The sequence below is a fragment of the Carassius carassius genome, chromosome 44, assembly GCF_963082965.1.
Source record: "Carassius carassius chromosome 44, fCarCar2.1, whole genome shotgun sequence".
Taxonomy (NCBI): Eukaryota; Metazoa; Chordata; class Actinopteri; order Cypriniformes; family Cyprinidae; genus Carassius; species Carassius carassius.
The window spans coordinates 18171980-18195467 of NC_081798.1; the positions used below are offsets into that span (position 1 = coordinate 18171980).

General features: G+C 35.5%; 1 protein-coding gene across 2 annotated transcripts in view; it reads right to left on the reverse strand.

Annotated features, from left to right (window-relative positions):
- LOC132126401 (E3 ubiquitin-protein ligase TRIM62-like) overlaps nucleotides 1-20231 on the reverse strand; it is a 62231-nt gene extending 42000 nt beyond the window's left edge. Inside the window, exons 1-2 of one of the 2 annotated variants that reach the window (XM_059537629.1) lie at nucleotides 19986-20231; nucleotides 18317-18836 (exon numbers count right to left, since the gene is read on the reverse strand). In XM_059537629.1, the coding sequence (XP_059393612.1) occupies nucleotides 18317-18724 (408 nt within the window). In that variant the 5' untranslated portion in view covers nucleotides 18725-18836; nucleotides 19986-20231. The remainder of the gene's footprint in view (nucleotides 1-18316; nucleotides 18837-19985) is intronic. The other variant, XM_059537630.1, reaches the window with a different exon arrangement.
- Between the last annotated feature and the right edge of the window lie 3257 nt (nucleotides 20232-23488).

The window sequence follows — 23488 nt, forward strand, 5'->3', positions numbered from 1 at the left end:
GCTGAATCGACACGCTATATGTAAACTATTCTAAATGAATGGAGTTCATTTAGAATTATTCATATTCATTTTCGAACAAGCAGAAGACCGGTTTCTCCGGTAGTGGGCGGAGCTAATGCGCAAATGACAATTTCATTGGCTGGCGCTGATCTCTTACCGTCCCTGTTTTGATTTCAGCAGATCATTTTGACCGAACGCAGACAACGTGATTAATATTCATGAGCCCAGCAGCTCATCAATTCATAGTGCATTGTATATACATTAGTATGATAGTAGAATTAGTACTAGTATTATCTTTTAATAATAATTAATATGATCTATTACTATTTGTTTTACAGAAAGCCTCAATGACCAAAAATATCTTAAGCATCACCACCAGTCTTAAGTTAAGTTGAAATGACAAATATGCATTCATTAGGCCTAGAAGTAAATTTACATAAAGGCATTGTGCTAGAAATATTACTATTATTTAGTAAAATGTATGTGATACTGCTTTTGTTGAAAAGATGTATAAAACTTTCTTTTTTAAATAAATAAATCACAATATTTCTTCCATGTTTTAATTTTAATAGCAAATCCCCTTTATTTACCAAAAATAAAATGTGTTTTTCATAATTAATTTCATAAATTAATTTCATGTTAATTTCATAAATTAAAAGACAAATTAAATTTGGGTGAAACTTGTTTACTGTTTTTCATAATTTTATAACTTGTAGAAAAACTTTAAACACAATTGTAAATAAGTATAAAGAATGGCACTGGTTTTATTTTTAGTGCTAAAAAGTTTTTTTTTCTTAATTAGCATATTTTTGTGTTTTGCTTTGGTACCAAAATTGGTACCGAGAACCGTGGATTTTCACTGGTATCGGTACCGAATACTGAAATTTTGGTACCGTGACAACACTACTTCCCGGTACTTTAGACTGCGATGGAAAGCTAAAGGTCTGGGGAAAAAAAGTTCCTGGGGAAAAAAGTTCCTGGTACAAATGTTCCGGGTAATTTTGGTGGAAATGCGGCATTAGCTTATACCCGCCCTGAGTGAGCTGTGAGCTGTCCGCTATTGTGTCGACTCCATAGCAGTCGTCATTTACTCCCAACATCTGAGCCACTGAATACGCAGAGGAATAACGTTTCTTTTGTTTTTGAAAGGAATGTGCTGATCCCCGATCTGCCTAGATGCATGATCCAACTTGTGGGGTGGAGTCAGCAGAGCTCATTAGCATTTAAAGCAACATGGACTAAAACAGCTTGCTAAAAACATAGCTGAGTGTTTTTTACACTACCACTGAGGAATTTTAACCAAAGTATGCTATAGACTTTTCTTTAAGACCCTAAAGAATCTTATTAAATTGTGGAAAATGGGTCTCAAATGACCCTTTTAATATAATATAAATATAATTTACTATAAGAATGTTAATATAACACCATGTCTATAGAACTCAGTGATGCTGTCTACACTGGATGCAGCATGGCACAACAAATCCATGACAGTAAACTGATGCCGCATTCTATTTGTAATGTATAGACACAAAGTTCAAATTATTTTCAACATTGCTACAAAAGAAAGCAATGTTCAACAAAGATTTTTTTTCAAGAACTGCACTAAGAAACATTCCAACCAACATCTTGTTCAAAGTTTTTCATGAAACTGACCCTTGAACACGAGCATGAAATATCTCAGATTATTATTCGACAATACCAGCTTGTCAAATGCAAAAAGGTTCCCAAATGCTGTAAACGTGCAAAAAGCACAAGGTTTAAATCAGCCATTTTCTTCTTCGGTCAAGCTTGTTGAATGGTGGGACATATTTCTCTAGAGTCACAGAGCTGGACTTTCAGCTATTGAACAGTCCAGCTCAAACTGAAGTTGAAAACAGACAAATCATTTCTCACAGACCAACTGGATGCCAAAGCACAGTACAGAGCGATGAAGGGGGCAGCTGGGGCATAGATGAAACACACAAACGTGGGCCAGAGCCTGTAGCTCGCGGCAGGCGGTCTGGCATGTTTTCCCTGTGGCCTGGAACATTTCACCGAACCCAAACGGCAAGGTAAGAGGTCCTTTATTGAGGGCAACACAAATGGCTTCATTCCAGCACCCATCGGCCTGGTAAAGATGTGTAGCAAACATATGGTTACACAGAGATGCTCTGATGTACAGCGCTAATAAGCGTCTATCAGCAGGCTGTTTAATTGAGTAATTTTGAGCTAATCAGGGGCAGGAATTAAAGGAGATTACATACTAGTCTAGCGCTGGCCTCAGAACAATGGTCAGTAATCTGTGCTGATTCCCAAACCTAATCAGGGGCGCAGAGCTCTAGAGATCCGGGTTTAGAAGGGGGCTCAGTCGGTCTGTCCGTCTGTCAAAGCTTGAAAAAGTGGAAGAAAACATAAATATAGTGTCATAGAAGAGGGTACAGATAGTGATGGTACGGCTCAACAATAAGATAAAAAAAAACATGGTGATAAATCTCAGCATACCATAAATACAGCTGTTGTAATTTAATTAAAATTAAATTACAATTGTAAAAGTAGAAAATAAATATTAAATGAAAAAAAATCTTTAAAAAATTATATTTAATATTGTAGAATACTCTTTCTACAAGCAAAAACATTTTACCTTTGGGGTAAGTGAAAGTGCTTACAGGGCAAGTAAACCTGAACTACTGGCCAGACAAACTAATTAAATGAAGACAAATTAAAGATGGAAATTAATATAAATAAATAAAACAAATATTCGGAAGAAGCATCAGACAGTATTCTAGAAAATCTCCAATTTGCAGCTACAAATGTTATTAAGTACTTCATTTTTTTGCTTTAAGAGATAACATTAATTCTGATAAGCTTACAAGAAGCTTCATATGGGAAAAGTGTGACAATCTACAGGCCTTATCTCGGCTGAACCAGTGACAGGTTGTAATCGTTTTCCTAAGCACCTGCCCTCATGAACCAATCCCATATCTGAGGATCAGCATAAGAATGTGTTTAAAGACTTCAAAAGGTTTAAAGGTTTAGAGGACTACTACTTTCACTTCCAATTCTCTCTGACAACATAAAAATCCACTTCTTTCAGGAAATGCTGGAAGGGAATCTCCAGACTAGAGGTCGACCGATATATCGGGCCGCTATTTGTCATTTTTTAATATATCGGCATCGGCTGATATGCGTGTTTAGTAGCACCGATTTAAAGTCAGGCACGTCGGCAGGCAGCCCCGTGTTATTGGTGCGCTGCTGCTGCCTCATGTGAAGCACCCCAAGCCAAAACTTTTGGAAGATTCAACAACAGTCCTGGGAGATAAAGGTAGTCAGAGAATTTCACTCTGTAAATGGGGTGAAGTTGACACTCCGCCCCGCTCACAGACAGCACCGTGCTCGGAGAGACGGCTGTCCTGGAGCTGCCCAGAACGGTGAATGACATTTGTTCGGAAGCATGGTTTGATGCAGACAATAACCAGGTTTCCATCCAACTCATTTGTATTTAGGGATGTCAATATTCAATAATTTCCATGATCGATCATCGTTTAAAATAACGATCAATTAATAACTTTAATGCTGCAAAATGCGTCTGCAGCGGTATTATTATTATGTGCAAAAGCCACTTGGAAAAAAAGTTCTCACCCGAATTAAAGGGGTTTTAGTATGAATAAAATGCTAGTAGCAGGACTGTAAAATGAATAGATGTGATTATGATCATTTGATAAAATGAAGAGAGCGCGCCATTCGTTGGAGATCATTTTACTTTGTTGAATGTTTCCCGTCAAGGAGACCGCTGAATGCGCCTCTTTAAATGGTTTCGTGGTGCTCGTTGTTGTATTTTAAAACGCAACTGCAATGTTTTCAAATGACACAATAGTAGTGGTGCAATGGATCATCATTGATCCGTGATCCGTTCGGATTGATTTATGGAAAAAAAAAAAAAAAAAAAGTTGCACATGTTCAGTCCACACTCAGTGGTCATCGCGAGCGGAGGAACGGAGGAGCTTGAACACCCCGCACATTTTGGCTTCCCTGTCAAATATAATGATGAAGGAAAGAGGTGTAAAACCGTGACTGTGCGTAGAGCCACGTTACGACATCTCATCGCAAAGTATATATATATATATATATATATATATATATATATATTACCTGTTTTATATATTTAATATTTGGTCAGTTTATTGATTTGTTTGGTTAACTTTGGATACATTTTTTTTAATACCATGCAGTGCACAAAATTAAGATTTGAGAGATGGTTCAAGTTGGTGCTCAATAAATGATGATAAGTTTAGAAATGTTGTGCATCCACTTATTATTAGTGTGACATTTTAGCATGCAAATGAAGGGGAAAACTTCAAGATATCGGCCCTAAAAATCGGCAGCACATATCGGCCATCGGCTGACCCTGACCTCTAAACATCGGCATCGGCTATAGAAAAACCCATATCGGTCGATCTCTACTCCAGACAATCCAATTCCACTTCAAACTGAAATTTCCTGAGTTGCCAAACCATGTGACCATTACAGTGGACATGTTGCATAAATAAAAGCATGCATAAACATCTGAATATTGAAGTCCTGAAGATAATTCTATGAAGCCATTTATGATACTGTAATGCAGAAATTACTTAAAGGGGTAATTTGACGATGCTAAAAATAACATTTGGTGTATTTGGTGTAATGCACATATTGTACATTGTTGTTCCTCTCTGCCCTGCCTTTCTGAAACGCATCAATTTTTATAAAGCTCATCGTTCACAGCAACAATATTACAGCGAGATTAAAAGTTACACCTTCTTTCTTTGTGTAAACATTTGCCTGGTGTTATGCAAATCTTCCAACACAGTGAAGTAGATTTGTGGGGTGTTTAATAAGGTGTTTAAGGAAGATGTGGATGAGTCTTAACTTTTATAAAGAATTTCTCTTTGGGTTTGAGACTTTAGTCTTTGTAACTTAACAGATCTTATATAAGCCTGAACATCTTGTAACACTCCAAAGACAAAGGAAAAGTTGAAATTGCAAATTGCAATTCATATGACCTCTTCAAAGCTACACCAGTATGAGACAATCATTAGAAAAATAAATATGTTGACACCCTTCCTAAAACAAGCTTTCAATATATCCTTAAATTAAACAGACAAGTAACTCACAGGCCAGGCTGAAAGTAAAATATTACCTCATGTGATAATTCACCCATTCTCATGCCCTATTATCTCAAATACAAATTTAATTTACATGAGTTGAGAAAATGGCATCATTTCCATTTTAGCTTCTTCAATACAGGCAAAGATGTAACTAATCCCAGCTTGTTCTCGATTCAAGGTTGCACCAGGTCACAATCTTTCCTACTGCCTCAGTGCACAAGAAAATGTTAGCTGCATGCTTTGTCACTGTGTATTAGGCCTTCTGCCAAGCATGTAAAGCCTGTAATGTGTCTAATGCAACATGACTGTTCTGCCGTTCCCTATGGCTGTGATTCTGCATGAACGTGACAACCCCTCACCGACCACCCGCTGCCTATCCATTTGTTAAAATACCTGAGGGAAAATAAATCACTTGGTAACAATTTCAGAAGCCTCTAAAAGTCCCTTACCAACTAAAAAAGCTGGCATTTTTCAAAAGGTTGTGTGGGGGATTAAGGAAAGATAAAATGGTGATGAAACAGTTCAAAGAGAGAAGGTATGGAGCGGGATCACAGGTGATCTTGAAGCTGCATGACAGCAAGGACAGAAAAAAAAGATCAAAACTTACAGCTGAGCGAGAGAAATAAAATAATATTTAAACTTTGTCTATAAATGCCAATATAGTGCTAAATGTATAGACCATATACTGCCCACAAAATCATTGAGTATGAAACATATATCGCCCAGCGATTAATGTTTCTTTTTGTTCCTGTACTTAGTGTCTGTTGAAAGCATATAGTTCTGATCTTACTGCTTGAGTTAATGTTTCCAGCTGATATCCATAAGATGACTCACTATTACTCATTTCAGACTCATTCACCCGCTAGCATCATGCACATACCTACAAACACACATTGTATCAAGTAAAACGGGCCTCAGGGTTGTAGGAGACAAAGAGCATCAGTCATCTCAAATTAACCCACCCCAACAGACTCTCTAGGGTTCACTTATTAGGGCTTCAGTAACAGGTAAAACCCATTGTAAGGTAGTCTGCTCCCTTACAAAGTTTTCAACCCACACATCTTTAAAGCATAGATCACAATTAAGACTACATCCTCCATTGTGGGAAAAAATTAAATGAAAAGTGGCGCACATAGCAAACGAACTATTACGATTTAAACATAAATTTAAAATATTTACCAAAAATGTACTTCATTACAACTTTTTACCCGTCAATACAACCCTCTATGGACACCTTGGCAATTGAATCACCATTGGCTAGTACATTTTTTAGTTTACTCGTCAGACTGATATATATCTAGATCTATATATATCTTTAATATATATATTTTTTGTAAAATGGCATTTATATATATATATGAACGAAGGTCTTACAGGTTTGAAAATCATGCATGGAATGGCAGGTAACATTCATAACTTCTTGTGGAAATCTACAGAGTGGTTAACAAATTAACAAAGAAAAATACTTCTACAGCATTTATTGATGTTAGTTAATGTTTACTAATACATTATTAAAATCAAAAGTATAATTTAATGTTACTTAACTAACATTGACAAAGATAGGTAAATACTGTAACAATGTATTACTCATTGTTACTAAACATCAGTTAATGTATTAATAGGGCTGTGACGGTCACCGTGGTGGTAGTGCATGTGAAGTCACGCACTCTGTAACCAGCATAATACAAAGTTTTGTATACAAGTGTAATAACAGTAATAGTTGCAAATTGTTTCATTTAGACTATAAATCTTCGGTAATTCACAAATTTACCCCAAACACCATACACAGCATTTCCTTTAGATTGAGCACAAGAAAATACAGTTTATGCATTCAGCAAATTAATTTTGTGTTGGGACCTTGTTGGGAAACCATGTCACCCATCCACGTTTGTTCAAGTTCCAGTGATTGCAAACGCCTGGCTGGTCAAGTTTGGTGAGGCTTTCTCAAATTGGCTAAATACAAAAGAGAAAGCGATAATTTAAAGTTGTTAACAAGAAATGTGGCAATGATTCCTATTTCAAAGAGAGCAGGCGATGAGTTAATGCGCCGCTTGCTTGGTTGAGTCAGGCTGAGTCTGTCTACGGTCTACACAGAACTCTAAGGCAGTACCTCATAAATAGAATGAGGCAGTTAATTGTCGGGGATTTGTCAGGTTATGTCGAATCCAGTGTAGCTTCACTTATTATGAGTTCTATTGTATTTTGTCGCAGCACGTCACTCGTGTCCAGTAGACATGGTTATTTAACTTTCTTATTCAGGATAATTCCTTGTATAACTGTATTTATTCTTTGATATTTATTTCTAAAATAAACACGAGCTGACTAGTTGAATTGGCTGTGTTAGATGAGTGAGACAGTGCTGGGCTGCTCCAGGACAGTTTTGAAAACCATATAAAATAAATTACATGCAAGCACAGAGTTGAGGCAGCTTTAAATCGCCTTTTTGCTAACTCCATGAATTAACTGACCATGACATTGAATGCACAGTTTTTTCACGCTTGATATGAAAGGATACAGGCTACAGCACATGTCGGCACCTTTTTGCGTGCAATTGAAGAGGACGCGCTGTGCACAGTACCGTTTCTGCACTAACATGACTCGCACATGGCGCTGAAGTGAAGTGGAGCACGCATCTGAAACGTCCAATTTTTTATACATAAATTATATACAACCCGAATTCCGGAAAAGTTGGGACGTTTTTTAAATTTTAATAAAATGAAAACTAAAAGACTTTCAAATCACATGAGCCAATATTTTATTCACAATAGAATATAGATAACATAGCAAATGTTTAAACTGAGAAAGTTTACAATTTTATGCACAAAATGAGCTCATTTCAATTTTGATTTCTGCTACAGGTCTCAAAATAGTTGGGACGGGGCATGTTTACCATGGTGTAGCATCTCCTTTTCTTTTCAAAACAGTTTGAAGACGTCTGGGCATTGAGGCTATGAGTTGCTGGAGTTTTGCTGTTGGAATTTGGTCCCATTCTTGCCTTATAGATTTCCAGCTGCTGAAGAGTTCGTGGTCGTCTTTGACGTATTTTTCGTTTAATGATGCGCCAAATGTTCTCTATAGGTGAAAGATCTGGACTGCAGGCAGGCCAGGTTAGCACCCGGACTCTTCTACGACGAAGCCATGCTGTTGTTATAGCTGCAGTATGTGGTTTTGCATCGTCCTGCTGAAATAAACAAGGCCTTCCCTGAAATAGACGTTGTTTGGAGGGAAGCATATGTTGCTCTAAAAACTTTATATACCTTTCAGCATTCACAGAGCCTTCCAAAACATGCAAGCTGCCCATACCGTATGCACTTATGCACCCCCATACCATCAGAGATGCTGGCTTTTGAACTGAACGCTGATAACATGCTGGAAGGTCTCCCTCCTCTTTAGCCCGGAGGACACGGCGTCCGTGATTTCCAACAAGAATGTCAAATTTGGACTCGTCTGACCGTAAAACACTATTCCACTTTGAAATAGTCCATTTTAAATGAGCCTTGGCCCACAGGACACGACGGCGCTTCTGGACCATGTTCACATATGGCTTCCTTTTTGCATGATAGAGCTTTAGTTGGCATCTGCTGATGGCACGGCGGATTGTGTTTACCGACAGTGGTTTCTGAAAGTATTCCTGGGCCCATTTAGTAATGTCATTGACACAATCATGCCGATGAGTGATGCAGTGTCGTCTGAGAGCCCGAAGACCACGGGCATCCAATAAAGGTCTCCGGCCTTGTCCCTTACGCACAGAGATTTCTCCAGTTTCTCTGAATCTTTTGATGATGTTATGCACTGTAGATGATGAGATTTGCAAAGCCTTTGCAATTTGACGTTGAGGAACATTGTTTTTAAAGTTTTCCACAATTTTTTTACGCAGTCTTTCACAGATTGGAGAGCCTCTGCCCATCTTTACTTCTGAGAGACTCTGCTTCTCTAAGACAAAGCTTTTATAGCTAATCATGTTATAGACCTGATATCAATTAACTTAATCACTAGATGTTCTCCCAGCTGAATCTTTTCAAAACTGCTTGCTTTTTTAGCCATTTGTTGCCCCCGTGCCAACTTTTTTGAGACCTGTAGCAGGCATTAAATTTTAAATGAGCTAATTAAGTGGATAAAAGTGTAAAATTTCTCAGTTTAAACATTTGCTACGTTATCTATGTTCTATTGTGAATAAAATATTGGCTCATGTGATTTGAAATTCCTTTAGTTTTCATTTTATTAAAATTTAAAACACGTCCCAACTTTTCCGGAATTCGTGTTGTATATCTCAACACCATACCACCGTGGTGGTAAAAATCTGCAACCGTCACAGCCCTATGCATTAAATATAGTTAACAAACGGAACCTTATTGTAAAGTTACTTGACCAGCTATAAAGGTGAAAACGTTATTTCTACATGCATGAGGATAACAGGAAGAGACATGCAGTAGTTATGTCACAAGAGCGCTTTCCACAGAATTCCGTTTTTAGAACAGCAGTGCAGGAAACACATCCACAGAGTGCATCAGAAATCCAGCCACTAGTAGCCTCAACCCCAAACAGATTATATAGAAGACTTTACAACTAAAATAACCATTATTTTGTACTGAAGTATTAAGGCTATTCAATTTAGAATACATGCCAGTTACCTTGATAGGTATTTTTGCCTGATTACCAAAATGTAAATCTCTCAATATACAGTACCATTCAAAGTCTGGGGTCAGTAAATCTTTATTAATCATTGATATTATTTATTTTTTTTTACTTGAAACAAGTGCTGTCAAATGATTAATCACGATCACATCCAAAATAAAAGTTTTTGTTTACATATTGTAATATATGTGTGTGTACTAATGTGTATATTTATTATGTATATAAATACACACATTCATATATATATTTCAGAAAAATATGTTATGTTTATTAAATATATTTATTATATAAATTATATGAATATACTTATATACTTTATGTGTGTGTATATAAATAATAAATATACAGTACAGTAAAAACTTATCTTGGATGTGATTCATAGTTTGACAACAATAATTGAATCTAATACTTTTATTCAGTCATATGTATTGTAATTGTAATTGACAGTAAAGACATTTATAATGTCACAGAAGAACTTTATTTTAAATAAACAATGATCTTTAAAACTTTCTGTAAAAAAACAAAGAAAAAGAAAATCATGACTTTCACAAAAAATAAGCAGCACAACTAATTTCAATATTGACAATAACAAATGTTTCTTGAGCAGCAGATCAGAATAATTTCCGAAGGATCATGTGACGTGATGCTGAAAATTCAGCTTTGCCTCACAGAATAAAGATACATTTTTAAAATAGAAAACAATTATTTTAAATTGTGATAATTTCACAATTTTACTTTTTTACTTTATTTTTTTATCAAATAAATGCTGAGCATGAGAGAGTTTTTAAAAACGTCTGAATGGCAGCGCAATTCTAATATTGCCATAAAACAAAAGGTTGATCTGCCTCCATCAAAACATTTGCAAAGGTCAGAACTCATGTATAACAATCTGCTTACAGAGAAACAGGAAACGGCACAAAACTGGCGAGAGAGTGCAAGTGCTGGCGATTGTTGATGGACCGCATCAAGGACACTAAGGAAAGCCTTGTCCCCTCAGGGCTAAGAATGCATTAGTTGGCAGTGAAATCCCTCTTTCCCCTGAAGCAAACACTAGAGCTCTAAACAAATCCACTGCTATCCATATATAGTGTCTAATCACTGAGCATGTTGAAGAGGGTACACGGATGTTCAAGTGCATTAGGAATGTAACATAAGCACCTGAGATGACGGAGACGAGTGCATGAACAAACGTCCGTCAGCAGTTGCTGTTGTTGCTTCCCACAAGTCTGATAGGTCAAAGGGGTGAGGCATGTGAAGTTAAGGAGATTACAAAAAAAAGCGAGTATATACTTCAACAGGCAAAATCCAAATCTCATAGCGTTGTCTGGCAAAGCAGCAGAGAGAGCTGACATATGTTCATCGCTCGACACGAGCTTGCCGGGCAGCTGAACACTGCTCCAATTAGACCTGCCTGCATCAGAATCCTTGATGATGTACTTTGTGAAAAGCTCACTGGCACAAAAACATCACGTAAGCAGCACTAATAAGTCTGCTGAGACAGCACAGACTACAAATGAGAGGAGAACAAGGATGGGCATCATAAACAATTTAGCAGCGGTTCCAGTTATTTAAAAAGTCCATTCTTGTAGTACTTTAATGTTTTTTTTTTTTTTTTTTAACACTTTTTTTTTGTGAAATACCTTTTGTTATGACTAAATCTCAATCTTTATCTGTGTTATGTATAAACGAATTATAAACAATTACACGTTACAAGCACTTCAGCTCTCATAAGTGCTGTGCGATTAATCGAAATCGTCATAAAATCACGATTTGAGTGTGCACAATTTCTAAACAGAGCAGACCTGGCATAGGCCTACGTAAAGTCAAGTTCACACAATCCATCTGTGGTATGTATTTTTTCCAAGCCCATGTTAATGGATCAGAGCGTTCACACTGCACGCGGTAATAGATGTGTAAGATGTTAACAGAAAAGGTTAGAAATAGAAAAGTGCGAAAAGAATTAATATCTAGCACATGAGCATAGAGAAATTTGTGAATGCATGGGACACAGTTTGAGAGAGAGGAGAGACACATTTTAATCTGGTTTTATGTGAGAGCAAAGGAAATCTGAGTGTGAACAGAGATTCGCGCTCGCGCATTATATTAATGTGCTTTCAAGCTACAATAATGCGCTCTCTCTGCTGCTTCTGCACAGCATACAAATACTGTATATGCACTGCAGACGGAGTATGTGTGAAACTTGCACATTTTTTGACCATATCGCACAGCCCTGGTTCTCATTTCATTTTGAGTTTGATGTGATGAAATCAATGAATGGTTCAGCGAATATCTCTCAGACTGATTAAAACCAATAACCCTTGAGTTATGATTTTGATTGACTGATCGACTGACTGATTTTTGGATTCTTTCTGATAGATTCATTAAAAAAAAAGACGCTGATGCAGCAATAAGTGAGCACATTGCAATAGGGCTGTCCCAAAAAAAAAAAAAAAAAAAAAAGGAATTTCAAATATTCATTGCATTCGAATGTAAAAACGCTGCATTCGAAATTTTAGGTCTGCATCAGCCATTAGGCGGCCTATCAGTGGCACACGATATGTGACGACGATGTAAGTGTCATTGCATTTTAATGTTTTTGTTGGGCTCTACAGTTGAACCCACTAGATGCGGGACTGCTGCATTGTTTATACAATATATTGCGGAAAACAGAAAACGAGAGCATCAGTGTGGAGATGATGTTGTTTACCTCAAAACTGAAACCAAGCTGTTCACACAGAACAAATATTTATCACATTTTCTAGAGGGACATTTATCAGGATTGCACTCGTGTCTCGCACAAGAGAGCCGCATGTTTAGAAAGCCATGTAAAATTAGTGTTAGTTCAACATTTAAAAAACATGTCTCAAGATTTTATGGCGGTTTTACCCCATCCCACTGTATCTCATGTTTTTACATGAAGAAAGTAGCCTACTCCTTTGTATCAAACTAAACATACGTACATAATGCTTTTTATTTTAATTGTTTAAGCAGCTTTTTTAATTATATATGGTTTATAAACATTATTTGAAACAATATGCATTATGCACATTTTTTTTCAAAGTCGGGTTATTTTATTATATTTTGAAGAAACATGCATTATATTTCACGCGATGTAATCATGCGAAAATAAGTGAAAGTTCATAAAACAGAAGTTTTTAAGTCAATAGGAATGTTCATTTTAACCAGTTAACCGTTAACCAACCTTAAAGAATTCTGACCAATTAAATCAATCAGTTAAATGGTTTAAAAAGTAATTTATTTATTATTTTCATTAATTTATCAAAACATTTAAAAAGGTTTGCTGCATTGTTAAAATAGGCTACACTCCACGTATAAGAAATTGTATTTTTTTAGAGAACTTTTTTTTTTTTACAACATACGTCGCGTGGCCTATTAATAAGTTGCATTTTATTATTTCATTCAGAAACAGGCCTAATGCAGATGCAAAATGTTTACAAACATTATAATAAACACTGTAAACATAGCTATAATATTTTAGTTCCCCTCACTCCACAACAAATCCTTTCAATTAACAGTAACCGATTTAAAAAAGAACAAGAATAAAAAATAGCTTTTAAGAAATTATCGCAACATAAATTACAAGCAAAAAGAATTAATTTAGGTTAAAACGAAAATGAAACCAATGTTGGGTCTCTCATTCGACACAAAATCAGATGTTTCTGTATGAACGATGTATTTAATGTCAAATTACTATTTATTATAACCTAGGCTTACTTCACTCGTGTTCCAATATCCACGTAAAACAAAATGTTTTGCATAACATCATGGCGGTACAGTGATAAAACTTAACAGCACAGATTTTATTACATATTTAAAGTGAGCAGTGTGGGGGTTTTTCCATATGTTTGACTGACTGTATTTTATTATGATAATGAACAGGCTGCATTATCAATGTACCAAAGCTTAACTTTGTGTGCACATGCCGCGTCAGCGCAATCACTTGAGTTTTTTCATTCTAACAGTGGAAGCAACTTCTACTTTTAGTCATAAAGATAATCGGATTTGTAAACGGTTTGCCTTTGTGTACATTCACAATAAAAACAAAACTCTGCGTTTTTCGTTCATTTTCGTAATTTATTATTCAAGCAAAAATACATTTCTTGTATAGGCCTATTTATTCGTTATATATAGTCTAGCTTTATTATGTTTTTCTCTGCTCGCAGAAGCGCTGCAGGTGCGTGATGTGATTTGAAAACCATGTGAATCCTCAATGTTCTGTTGTTAGTTGCTTTTTGCAAAAATGTATTAAAATTAATCCCCAGGAAACAAATGTTAGTATTTTTAACGGGTCACAAACACCTATCCTTTCTAATTTGATTCAATTCAAATTTAAAAACAATCTTGTCGGTTAACGGTTAATAATTGGTTAACTAGTGTCGGTTGTCGGTTAGGAAAAATAACCTAAATGAACATGTTATCATGAACTTGAGTTATCATGAACTAACATTAAACAATACTTTATAAATACTGCAGCATTTCAAAATACCTCTATCCCTAATATTGCTTTCTCCAGTGAAAGAGTCAATTTATCTGAATCAGGAGATAGATATGCATAGATCAAGCATCGTTAACAAGCAAAAACAGTCCAGAGTAGTTCTAAACAAATATGTGGGTAGATTTTGATGTGCGAGGACAACAGATAATGGACCTTTTATGGATTATGGACTCATGTTTTGGCCAGGAATAAATGTGGAATATTGTGATGTTTTTATCAGTTTTTTTTGGACCCTCATTCTGATGACACCCATTTACTGCAGAGGAAACATTGCTGAGCAAGTGATGTAGTGCAATATTTCCCCAAATCTGTTCTGACAAAGAAACAAACTCATCTACATCTGGGGGGGCCTGAGAGCGAGTACATTTTCAGCTAATTTTCATGTTTGGGTGAACAACTCATTTAATTATTAACAAAAGAGACCTTACTGTAAAGTGCTATGATTATTTCTTTGGTAAAACAGAATTTTCTTATTTATTTGCAACAAGAAGCATTTGTGTGCGCCAATACAAAATTGCATGACGTAAAACAAGAAACAGTAAACATATGCGGTCATTACGCCTAAATAACGCTCCGTATCTGGCACAGGTCTGCAGCGCTGATGGAACACCCACACCGAATTTTTATTTCCCTTTCCAGCAGCCTATTTCCCTCAGCCTCTACTCAATCACTGGCTGAAACAGAGGTGTCTGAACTCTAAAGGTGTCATTACAACATGAGAAATGGGGCATGAACAAGAAAAGCGAAAGATAGACAGACACTACGAGAGCGGGAGACTGATGAAGAGTGAGAAAAGAGACTTGTAAAAAAACTATAGACAAATGAAAAAACAAAAGGACGAGAGCAAGAATACTGAAGAAGAGCAGGTTGGCCAATGGCCAATATGATGCTAATATACACATATCATTATATATATTTATTCATTTATATATTTATTCATTTAGCAGACGCTTTTATCCAAAGCGACTTACAAATGAGGACAGTGGAAGCAATCAATAACAACAAAAAGAGCAATATATAATTTATATCATTATATGATATAGAAATGATGCAAGTAATCAGCTAAAGTGGTCAACCAATGGTAATACATCAATCATTCTAAAAGATTGAGACTATACAATATCATCAAAGTTTCTGTCCTGCGAGTGCTGACATCTGCAAACAGTTGGCCATCTTTTAAATCTAATAAAAGCATTGAACAGTGGCACTTCAAATAAAAAATGACAGCTTGTTTCTGTCTGTTTCAGTGCAGACAATGAGCCCTCTATTCTCACTGAAACACAGACTCAGTCTAAGTAGAGTGATCTATTGTCGTCTTGGCAAGTCATTTGTTGATGGAGGTTCAGATTTGTGCCGCCTGTGTATGATCTTCTTAAAAAAAGAAATATAATTCACTAGATCACTGAAATTAGTGTCATATAAAACCAGAGATATCTGGAAGCAGGAAACATCAAACTACAAACGACAACAAAAAAGCTATATGAGCTTAAAATGCATAACATTTTCACAGAAGCCCATAAGAGCAAAAGGAAGAAGAGCTTACTGGAAAAAAAGAAAAAGTTATTCATTTTCAAAATGTAAAAAAATACAATGCCAGAAAATAATATACACAATTAACATTTTTGTGGATTCTTACACTTCTTATATATATATATATAATTCATCAATGTGAAATAAACAAAGTTCAGTCAATTTCCAAAACCAATCACTAATGTGCACAATCAGTACTTGTCAGAAAATAAAACAGAAAATAAACATCAGCCACTGCTTATGATGAATACATTCAAAAAAATGCATACTTTTGCATAATTTATCATCAAATAAAAGTTAGTGTAACTGCAGATGTTTTTCCTCAAAAAGAAATAAGCTCCTCAGCTACACTTTTCTCATGTTAATGCTAAGAGAATAAACCTTACGAGGGCTTTATTCATTCCCATGTAATGCCACATCTTATGAAACCCTATCCAACACGCCAACACATTACCTCATTTAGCCAAAAGGCTTTGTTAAGGATAAACGGTTTCATTTGCACCCAAGAGCTGCCCAGGAATTCCCTAGCAATTTGCTCTTTGTGGTGTTGGAGTAAACTGCAGAAAAACGTGTGTATAAAGTGCACACTTGGCATTAGAGAGTATGCGGTTTCTCATGGGGAGTATTTGTTCTTGACAGAGGCTTTCAGTGTGTATCTCTGAGCCATTTAAAAACGCGTCCCTCTGTGTGTGCATCTCAAAAGACGTGAAACGGAATAAAGTCTGTCCCTGGACAGTGTCTCTAAGGAGGCCGCTGCTAATTGTCTGACAACTGCAGCATGTAGCTCCTATTAATTCCCCAAAAAGAGTTTAGAAGTGTTTAACCCTTCTGCTGTGCTGACTACAAAAGGTGAAGGTTTCTGAAGAACTCAATTTGACCAGAAATTATGGTTATGATTTAAAACATGCATGGAAATAATTAAAACAGCAGGAAACATCCTCAGGCCAAATGAATCATCCTCAGGCCATCCAAGATACCGGTTTGTTACTCCATGGGAATTATCATGGAGAAATGGAGCATTACATTACATTTACTCACCAATGGATCCTCTGCAGTGAATGGGTGCCGTCAGAATGAGAGTCCAAACAGCTGCTAAAAACATCACAATAATCCACACCACTCCAGTCATTTGATTATTGTCTTAATGTCTTATAATATGTCTTAAGAATCAAATCAAGATGATTTTAACCTAAAACATTCAGACTAGACAAGTTTTTCGCTTAAGCAAGCAACATTACGGATAGAGGACTCCTACTTGGTTTACTATTGTTACAAAGCAACATTATTATAATGTCAACTCATGTTCATGTTCTAAATTTAAAGTCAGGTTGTGTATAAAGCTGTTCCACTCAAACACTTCACTTGGGCTTGATTGTCTTAATTGAATCTGTGTCACTGCTGTTTCCTATCTGTTTCTCAAGTACCTACTCACTTCCAGACAATAAAAAGTCCTACAGATAAAGCAAAGCCACAATACACACATACTCTCAAGAGTTATGCACTGAACTTAAGGTGGGGGGGGTAAGCTTGTGATGCTTGTGTAATATTTGTGAAATGCAAATGTCCAGCTTTGTACATGTCCACTGGCTGTATACTTTAATCAAAACACTAGTATTAAAAAAAACATGAATAAACAAAAATGGACATCCCTGAACAAGTATAATTGAATTAGGCTTCAAAGACAGAGCTTGCATTTGTGCACACCAGATAAACCGTAAAATGTAGAAAGAAGTTGACCTATTCTTGCAGTCTACAACCAACGGTTAAATAACAGTATTTACAGACCGGCAATGTATGGCTTTAGAGACCAGGAAGTACTCTGAATAAAGAGAAGCTAACAAAGAGGCCTGCCTCGACTAAATAAGTTACATGAAAAGCATTTGAGTAACAACATAAAGCCCTGAATGCACTCGAACAACCTAACTGCAAAACTGAATATTATAAAAGTAGTACAGTGAGGGGGAAAAGTACATTTTCAACACCATTTCCAAGCTCGTAAGGTAAATAACTGGGACGCGCTTCATTAATATCTCTCCAGAACAGCTGTTTGGATTAAACAAACAATGATATTATTACAGGCCTCTGCCAATAATAAAAGTAAATACAAAAAGATCTAGAATGAACTTGTGCATATTTCTGCACTAATTTTCCCATGCATCTTCAAGCAGAGATGAAGAAAGAGACACTATATGTACCAGATAAACTGAACAGAAAAAAACACTGTTAACCGTTGGTATTCTGAGGTTTATGAAAACGGTAATGCGACTCATGAACAAAAGACTGACCTATGTCAATTCTAAATAAATGCAATGTGGGTTTGGACACTAAATCCACACCTCATTCTTGATCATGGTAATCAGAAACCCTCCCAATGTCAACACCCTTAAGTTATTGTAATTACTGCTAAGAACTGGAACACAATCCGCAAAAAAAGAACGGTAACACATGTGAGTTTATCATCACATAGTATGCAGATGGAAACTGTAAGAGCTTTCGTGGCATACAAACAGACCTGTATTTCCTCATAAGCCTCGTCAACGGTGGTGACTTGGTGCTGTTCGTGTAAGGCAGGCTCATCACAGAAGAAGCACACCAAGCTCTTGTCACTTAAGCAGAAGAGCTTGACCTTTTCATGGTCCTTGCATGGGTACGAGTTCCTCTGGGCGTTCAGGATGGCGTCCAGAGGGAAAGCGGCATACCTCTCCACGATGTTGGAGAGCTTTAGGCTCGGGGACAGAAGGGGATCCGTGAAGGTCCTCCTGCACTCTGGGCAGTCTCGCATCCCGTGATGCTCCTGTCTGCTCCAGTGCTCAGTGATGCACTTACGGCAGAAGTAGTGCTCGCAGCCGAAACTGACAGGGTCTTGATAAATGCTCAGACAAATGGAACACAAGAGCTCGTCCTTCAAACAGCAAGCCATTTGAATTTACGGAGGGGTCGGTCTTGCACTGTGCAGGTAGCAGGACGCACAAACCCTGAGTCTCTGAATCAGCTGGGCTCTTTGAGGCTTGAAAATGTTCCTCGACTGATTCCTGAAAAACAGCATAAGTAATATAGACACTGTAAAGATGGTTCTGCAACAGGCATACTTTGAGAAGTTTGATATTAGACGCTCGGATGATCAGGTATAAAGGCTTTAGACATGAACTTTTTATCCTAGATTATCATGAACTGATCAGCAAATGCAGATAAATCTGATTGAAAGTAGACAAGAAAATTTCAATACTCCTTAATAAAAAAGAGAAATGTTCTCCTTTCGTACTCATTCTGCAAGATTCAATAGTACCTTATCGAGCCCATTAAAAATGATTACATTTTCATTTAAGAATGTGAAAGTATACTGCCTGGCTAATTAAAGACATTCATTTCTAAAATAATTTTATACAAATATCATGCAGTCACAACCGACTTAACTAAGAATCAAATGAGTCTTGTATAATGAAGACCAAACCTTGCTTTGAACTAATGAATGACTAAATGTCTTTATACAAATAATTTTTAATGAATCTATTTTGCAATACCTTTTCATTTGTACAATTTTCTGTATTTATTTATAATTTTACTTTTATTCTTTATTCATTTAATATTTTCCTATTATAAAATGTATTTTGTATTTTATTTTTAAATTTAATTTATATTTATTTTCTCATAGGTTTGGGAATCCATAATCGTGTAAAAACACACAAAAAAATAAAATCTTTCAACATTATATTCTCTCGCTACTTACTAATTAAAAACTTGATAAAATCATTCAATTTATACACGCTGCCACTCAGTTACCACAGACTTCCACTGAATTTAATATTACGTATCTGAAGTGATCAAAATACATTTTAATTTGCTAATGGAAATCATTGACTCTCAAAATTAGGTTATAAATACTGTCACCGTAGACTTCCACTTAAGTTAACTGGATCTAGTCCATTTAAATCAGCGGTTTAGACATCAGAAAGCTCTTGCACACCGTGACAATTGCAGAAAAGTTAGAAATATCACTGCTTTGCTTTTAAAAACAGCTTTTCAAATAGTTTATCTTCCCTTTTTCCATTGTTTTCTTTTTACTGTTTATCCAAGCCGGTTGCTAAATAATTAGCCAGCTAGCATGGTAAACAGATGTGTAAACAGATTTCCTATCTTTTAGGTCCTCTTAAAAAACGGACATTCTCACTTCATTAACTTACCCTAAGCGGTCCAGACGCGTTGTACTGTGGAAACAGCCGACTGTCACATAATTGAAAGAGCAGGTCGTGGTTTTAATTAAACATTTTCATCAGGTCAGACCGTTCAAAGCTGAAGAACGACCGCACGCGCAGCTCCTCTCGATCGCTCTGCTCTACTCTCAATGCAGAGGCGCACAGCAACGGAGCGAACCAACTCCACAGGGGACACACACGCTCAACAGATGGCAAGATAAGACAGCTCCCTCGGGACTTTGATTTGTACTGTAAGGAAATTAAGTTAAGTACACACCTCTCTGTTGCGTTTGTCATCTGGGCTGGATTTGTGAAGGATATTATTAGACGTTTTTATACGAGTGAAGCTGAACCCCTCCCGCTGCTGTGATGGTACAGCCCTGGCGTCCTCATCATTGGCAGAGATGAGCATATGATAATTTAAGAGTGATTGCTCGCACTCTGCTGGCGTGTGTTTGTAGTGAGGTCGGTATGCTAGTACATTGTTTAAATTAAAGAAAACATCTAAAAATAATAAGAACATTTAAAGTTTTTCATTTAACATTATTATAAAGTATAGCCAAACCAATCATCAGAAAGAATCACAGCGTGTTTTATTTTACTTTATGGTGCTCTTAATCTGCAATGCATATTGTCAGTTTTGTTCAGGTGCATAGACTTCAATGGAATTATATTATAAATATTAGATTAATAAATTATATAACACACACACACCCGAACACACTAACTGTATATTATTAGTTATTATATTGAATAATAATTAAATAATTATTATCCATAACTATAAATATTATATATCTTTGATTTATTTTTCATTTTTGATTTATTTTTCATTTTTGTTTATTAAATAGTATAAAATTTCTTTTCAAATAATAAAGAATTATTAATAAAGAAAATAATAATTAACTATTAAATAAATATATATATAATATTATATAATATATCATATAATAGAAATATTCTAAAATAAATAATAAACTTATATTAATAAACGTATATATAAGGGGGAGGAAAAATAAATTAAAAGATGATAATGCAAATTCATTTATACATCATGGGAGTATTTGTACTGGTAAACTGAAGAAAACATCTAAAAATAATTATTACATTTTAAGTATTTAATTTAACATAATGATAAAGTATAGACAAACCAGTGATCAGAAAGAATCGCAGCATGTTTTGATTTAGTTGGTTTCCTTAATCTGCAATGCATATTTTCATCTTTTGTTTAGGTGTATAGACTTCACTGGAATGTATGGATGACCAAATTCCTCAAAATTAAATAATAAAAAAATTCATCATTAAATAAATAAATAAATGCACAAGTAATTACATAAATGAATGAATGAATGAATAAATAAATATATATTTATTTGTATGCATTTAACCCCTTAACTGTCACTCACATTTTTTAGCATAGACTTCAAACTTACATTTGTATAATTCATGAATGAAAACATTTTGTAACATGATATTGAATTTACCATTTACATGGTATTGCAATGTTTGATTTTAAAATGGGGTTTAAAGGATGAATTTTGAGATTTTAAGTTTTCAGTTGATAAATAATTTCTGATGATTTCTAAAATGTGATAGAGAAAAAGGAAACGAGGAAGTCTTTTTTTTAACCTCTTAACTGTCACTCACATTTTTGAACATTGACTTTGTAGTGCACGACCCAAACTTAAATTTTTATAATTTATGAATGAAAATATTTTGTAACATGATATTGATGTGCCATTTAAATGGTAATGCAATGTCTAAATTTAAAATGGGTTTTAAAGGATAAATTTTGAGAATTTAAGTTTTCAGTTGATATATAATTTCTGATGATTTCTAAAATGTGATAGAGAAAAAGGCAACAAAAAAGTATTTTTTTTTAAACAAAGGTCCTTTGTCCCTCCATACACAATAATTATCTATTAATAGTTATATAATATTATATATAATTTTATAGCAATATTATAAAATAAAAATAAGGTGGAGAAAAAAAATATTTATACACACCGGCGGCGCCAGGGGGGTTTTGGGGGGTCTCAAGACCCTGCCAATAAACGCCTCGACCCCCCCCCCCCCCCCCCAACCCCCCCCCCCCCCATTTGATATATATATATATCCGAGAACCGAGAACCGTTTCTGTCGGACGCGTCCGATTCAAGAACCGAGGAGCTGATGATACTGCGCATGCGTGATTCAGTGTGAAGCAGACACTCAGAGCGTCTATACCGAACTGATTCTTTTGATGATTGATTCTGAACTGATTCTGTGCTAATGTTATAAGCGCGGGTAAACCGAAGGCTTGAATGAAGGGCAATCATCGCCAATGACATTACATCGAGCGCAAAAGAACCGGAGAACCGTTTTTAATTCAACAACTATGTGACTGGTTTATTTGATCGAACTGTCCGAAAGAACCGGTTCCCTTGAGCACCAATCATAATATTAGTACAATTTATTAATAATAATTTAGCCGTAAATAAAATGACCAAAGTTTCACAGGCATCGAGGGGTCTGGTCTTTTTTGTTATTTGACTAAACTTTTATTATATTACAGTAATGTTACTTATTTATTTTTTAACATGTAGAGTGCCTTAAAAATAATTATCACAACACTGTTAAGGCTTATTCAGATTTTCTCATTCTATGAATTATCATTATAAAAATAAAAACAATTCAGAAATGAATTAAAATATAATTATATTTAAAATGTGACGCAAATATATATTTTTTTCTACAATAGCAACAGTGTTTACAACAGCAAGACCACTTTATCCTGCAATAATATCTCACTGGAAATAAATGTATGTCAATAAAATAAAATTAATGTCAATAAAAATGCATAATATACCTGACATCAAAGTGCAGTGTGAAGGATATGAATAACAAATGTATAACAAATGTAGCCTGTCATTTGTTTACATTGCAAAGGTGTTACATTTTAGACAACTACAATAGTAATAATAATATTAATCACTATATTCCATTGTATCATTTTTATAATATTTAAGGTGGACTTATTGATTAGGTGCAGTAGTAGTAGTAGTGTGATGGTTAAAATCTATACTAGTAGTAGTGATGGTTAAAATAATAGATTAATGCTGAAATAGTAAATTGAGCCTTGTTCCTAGATGGACAGAGAGTGGAAAGTAATAGATCAAATGAGGAGATGGAGATAGAGGAAGAAAAAGAGGGACATGTAGTAGAGGCACAAGTGACAGAAAGATAGCAGGGAACAGTAAGCCAGGAGACAGAGGCTGGTGAGAAAGAGGAAAATGTAGAGGCACAAGTGTTTTCTATAGTTTTTACTATAACAGCTGTTCTTAATTATTCTGTAGAACAGAGAAGAAAAAACCATTAGGTTGGGACAATTTAAGACATTTCAGTTTCTAATCCCAGAGCTATTATTATTTTAAACTTAAAATTGTCTTCTCTATAGTTTATTTTTCAAAACTGCATCAAAGCATTTGTTGCTGTATCAATACATAATCATC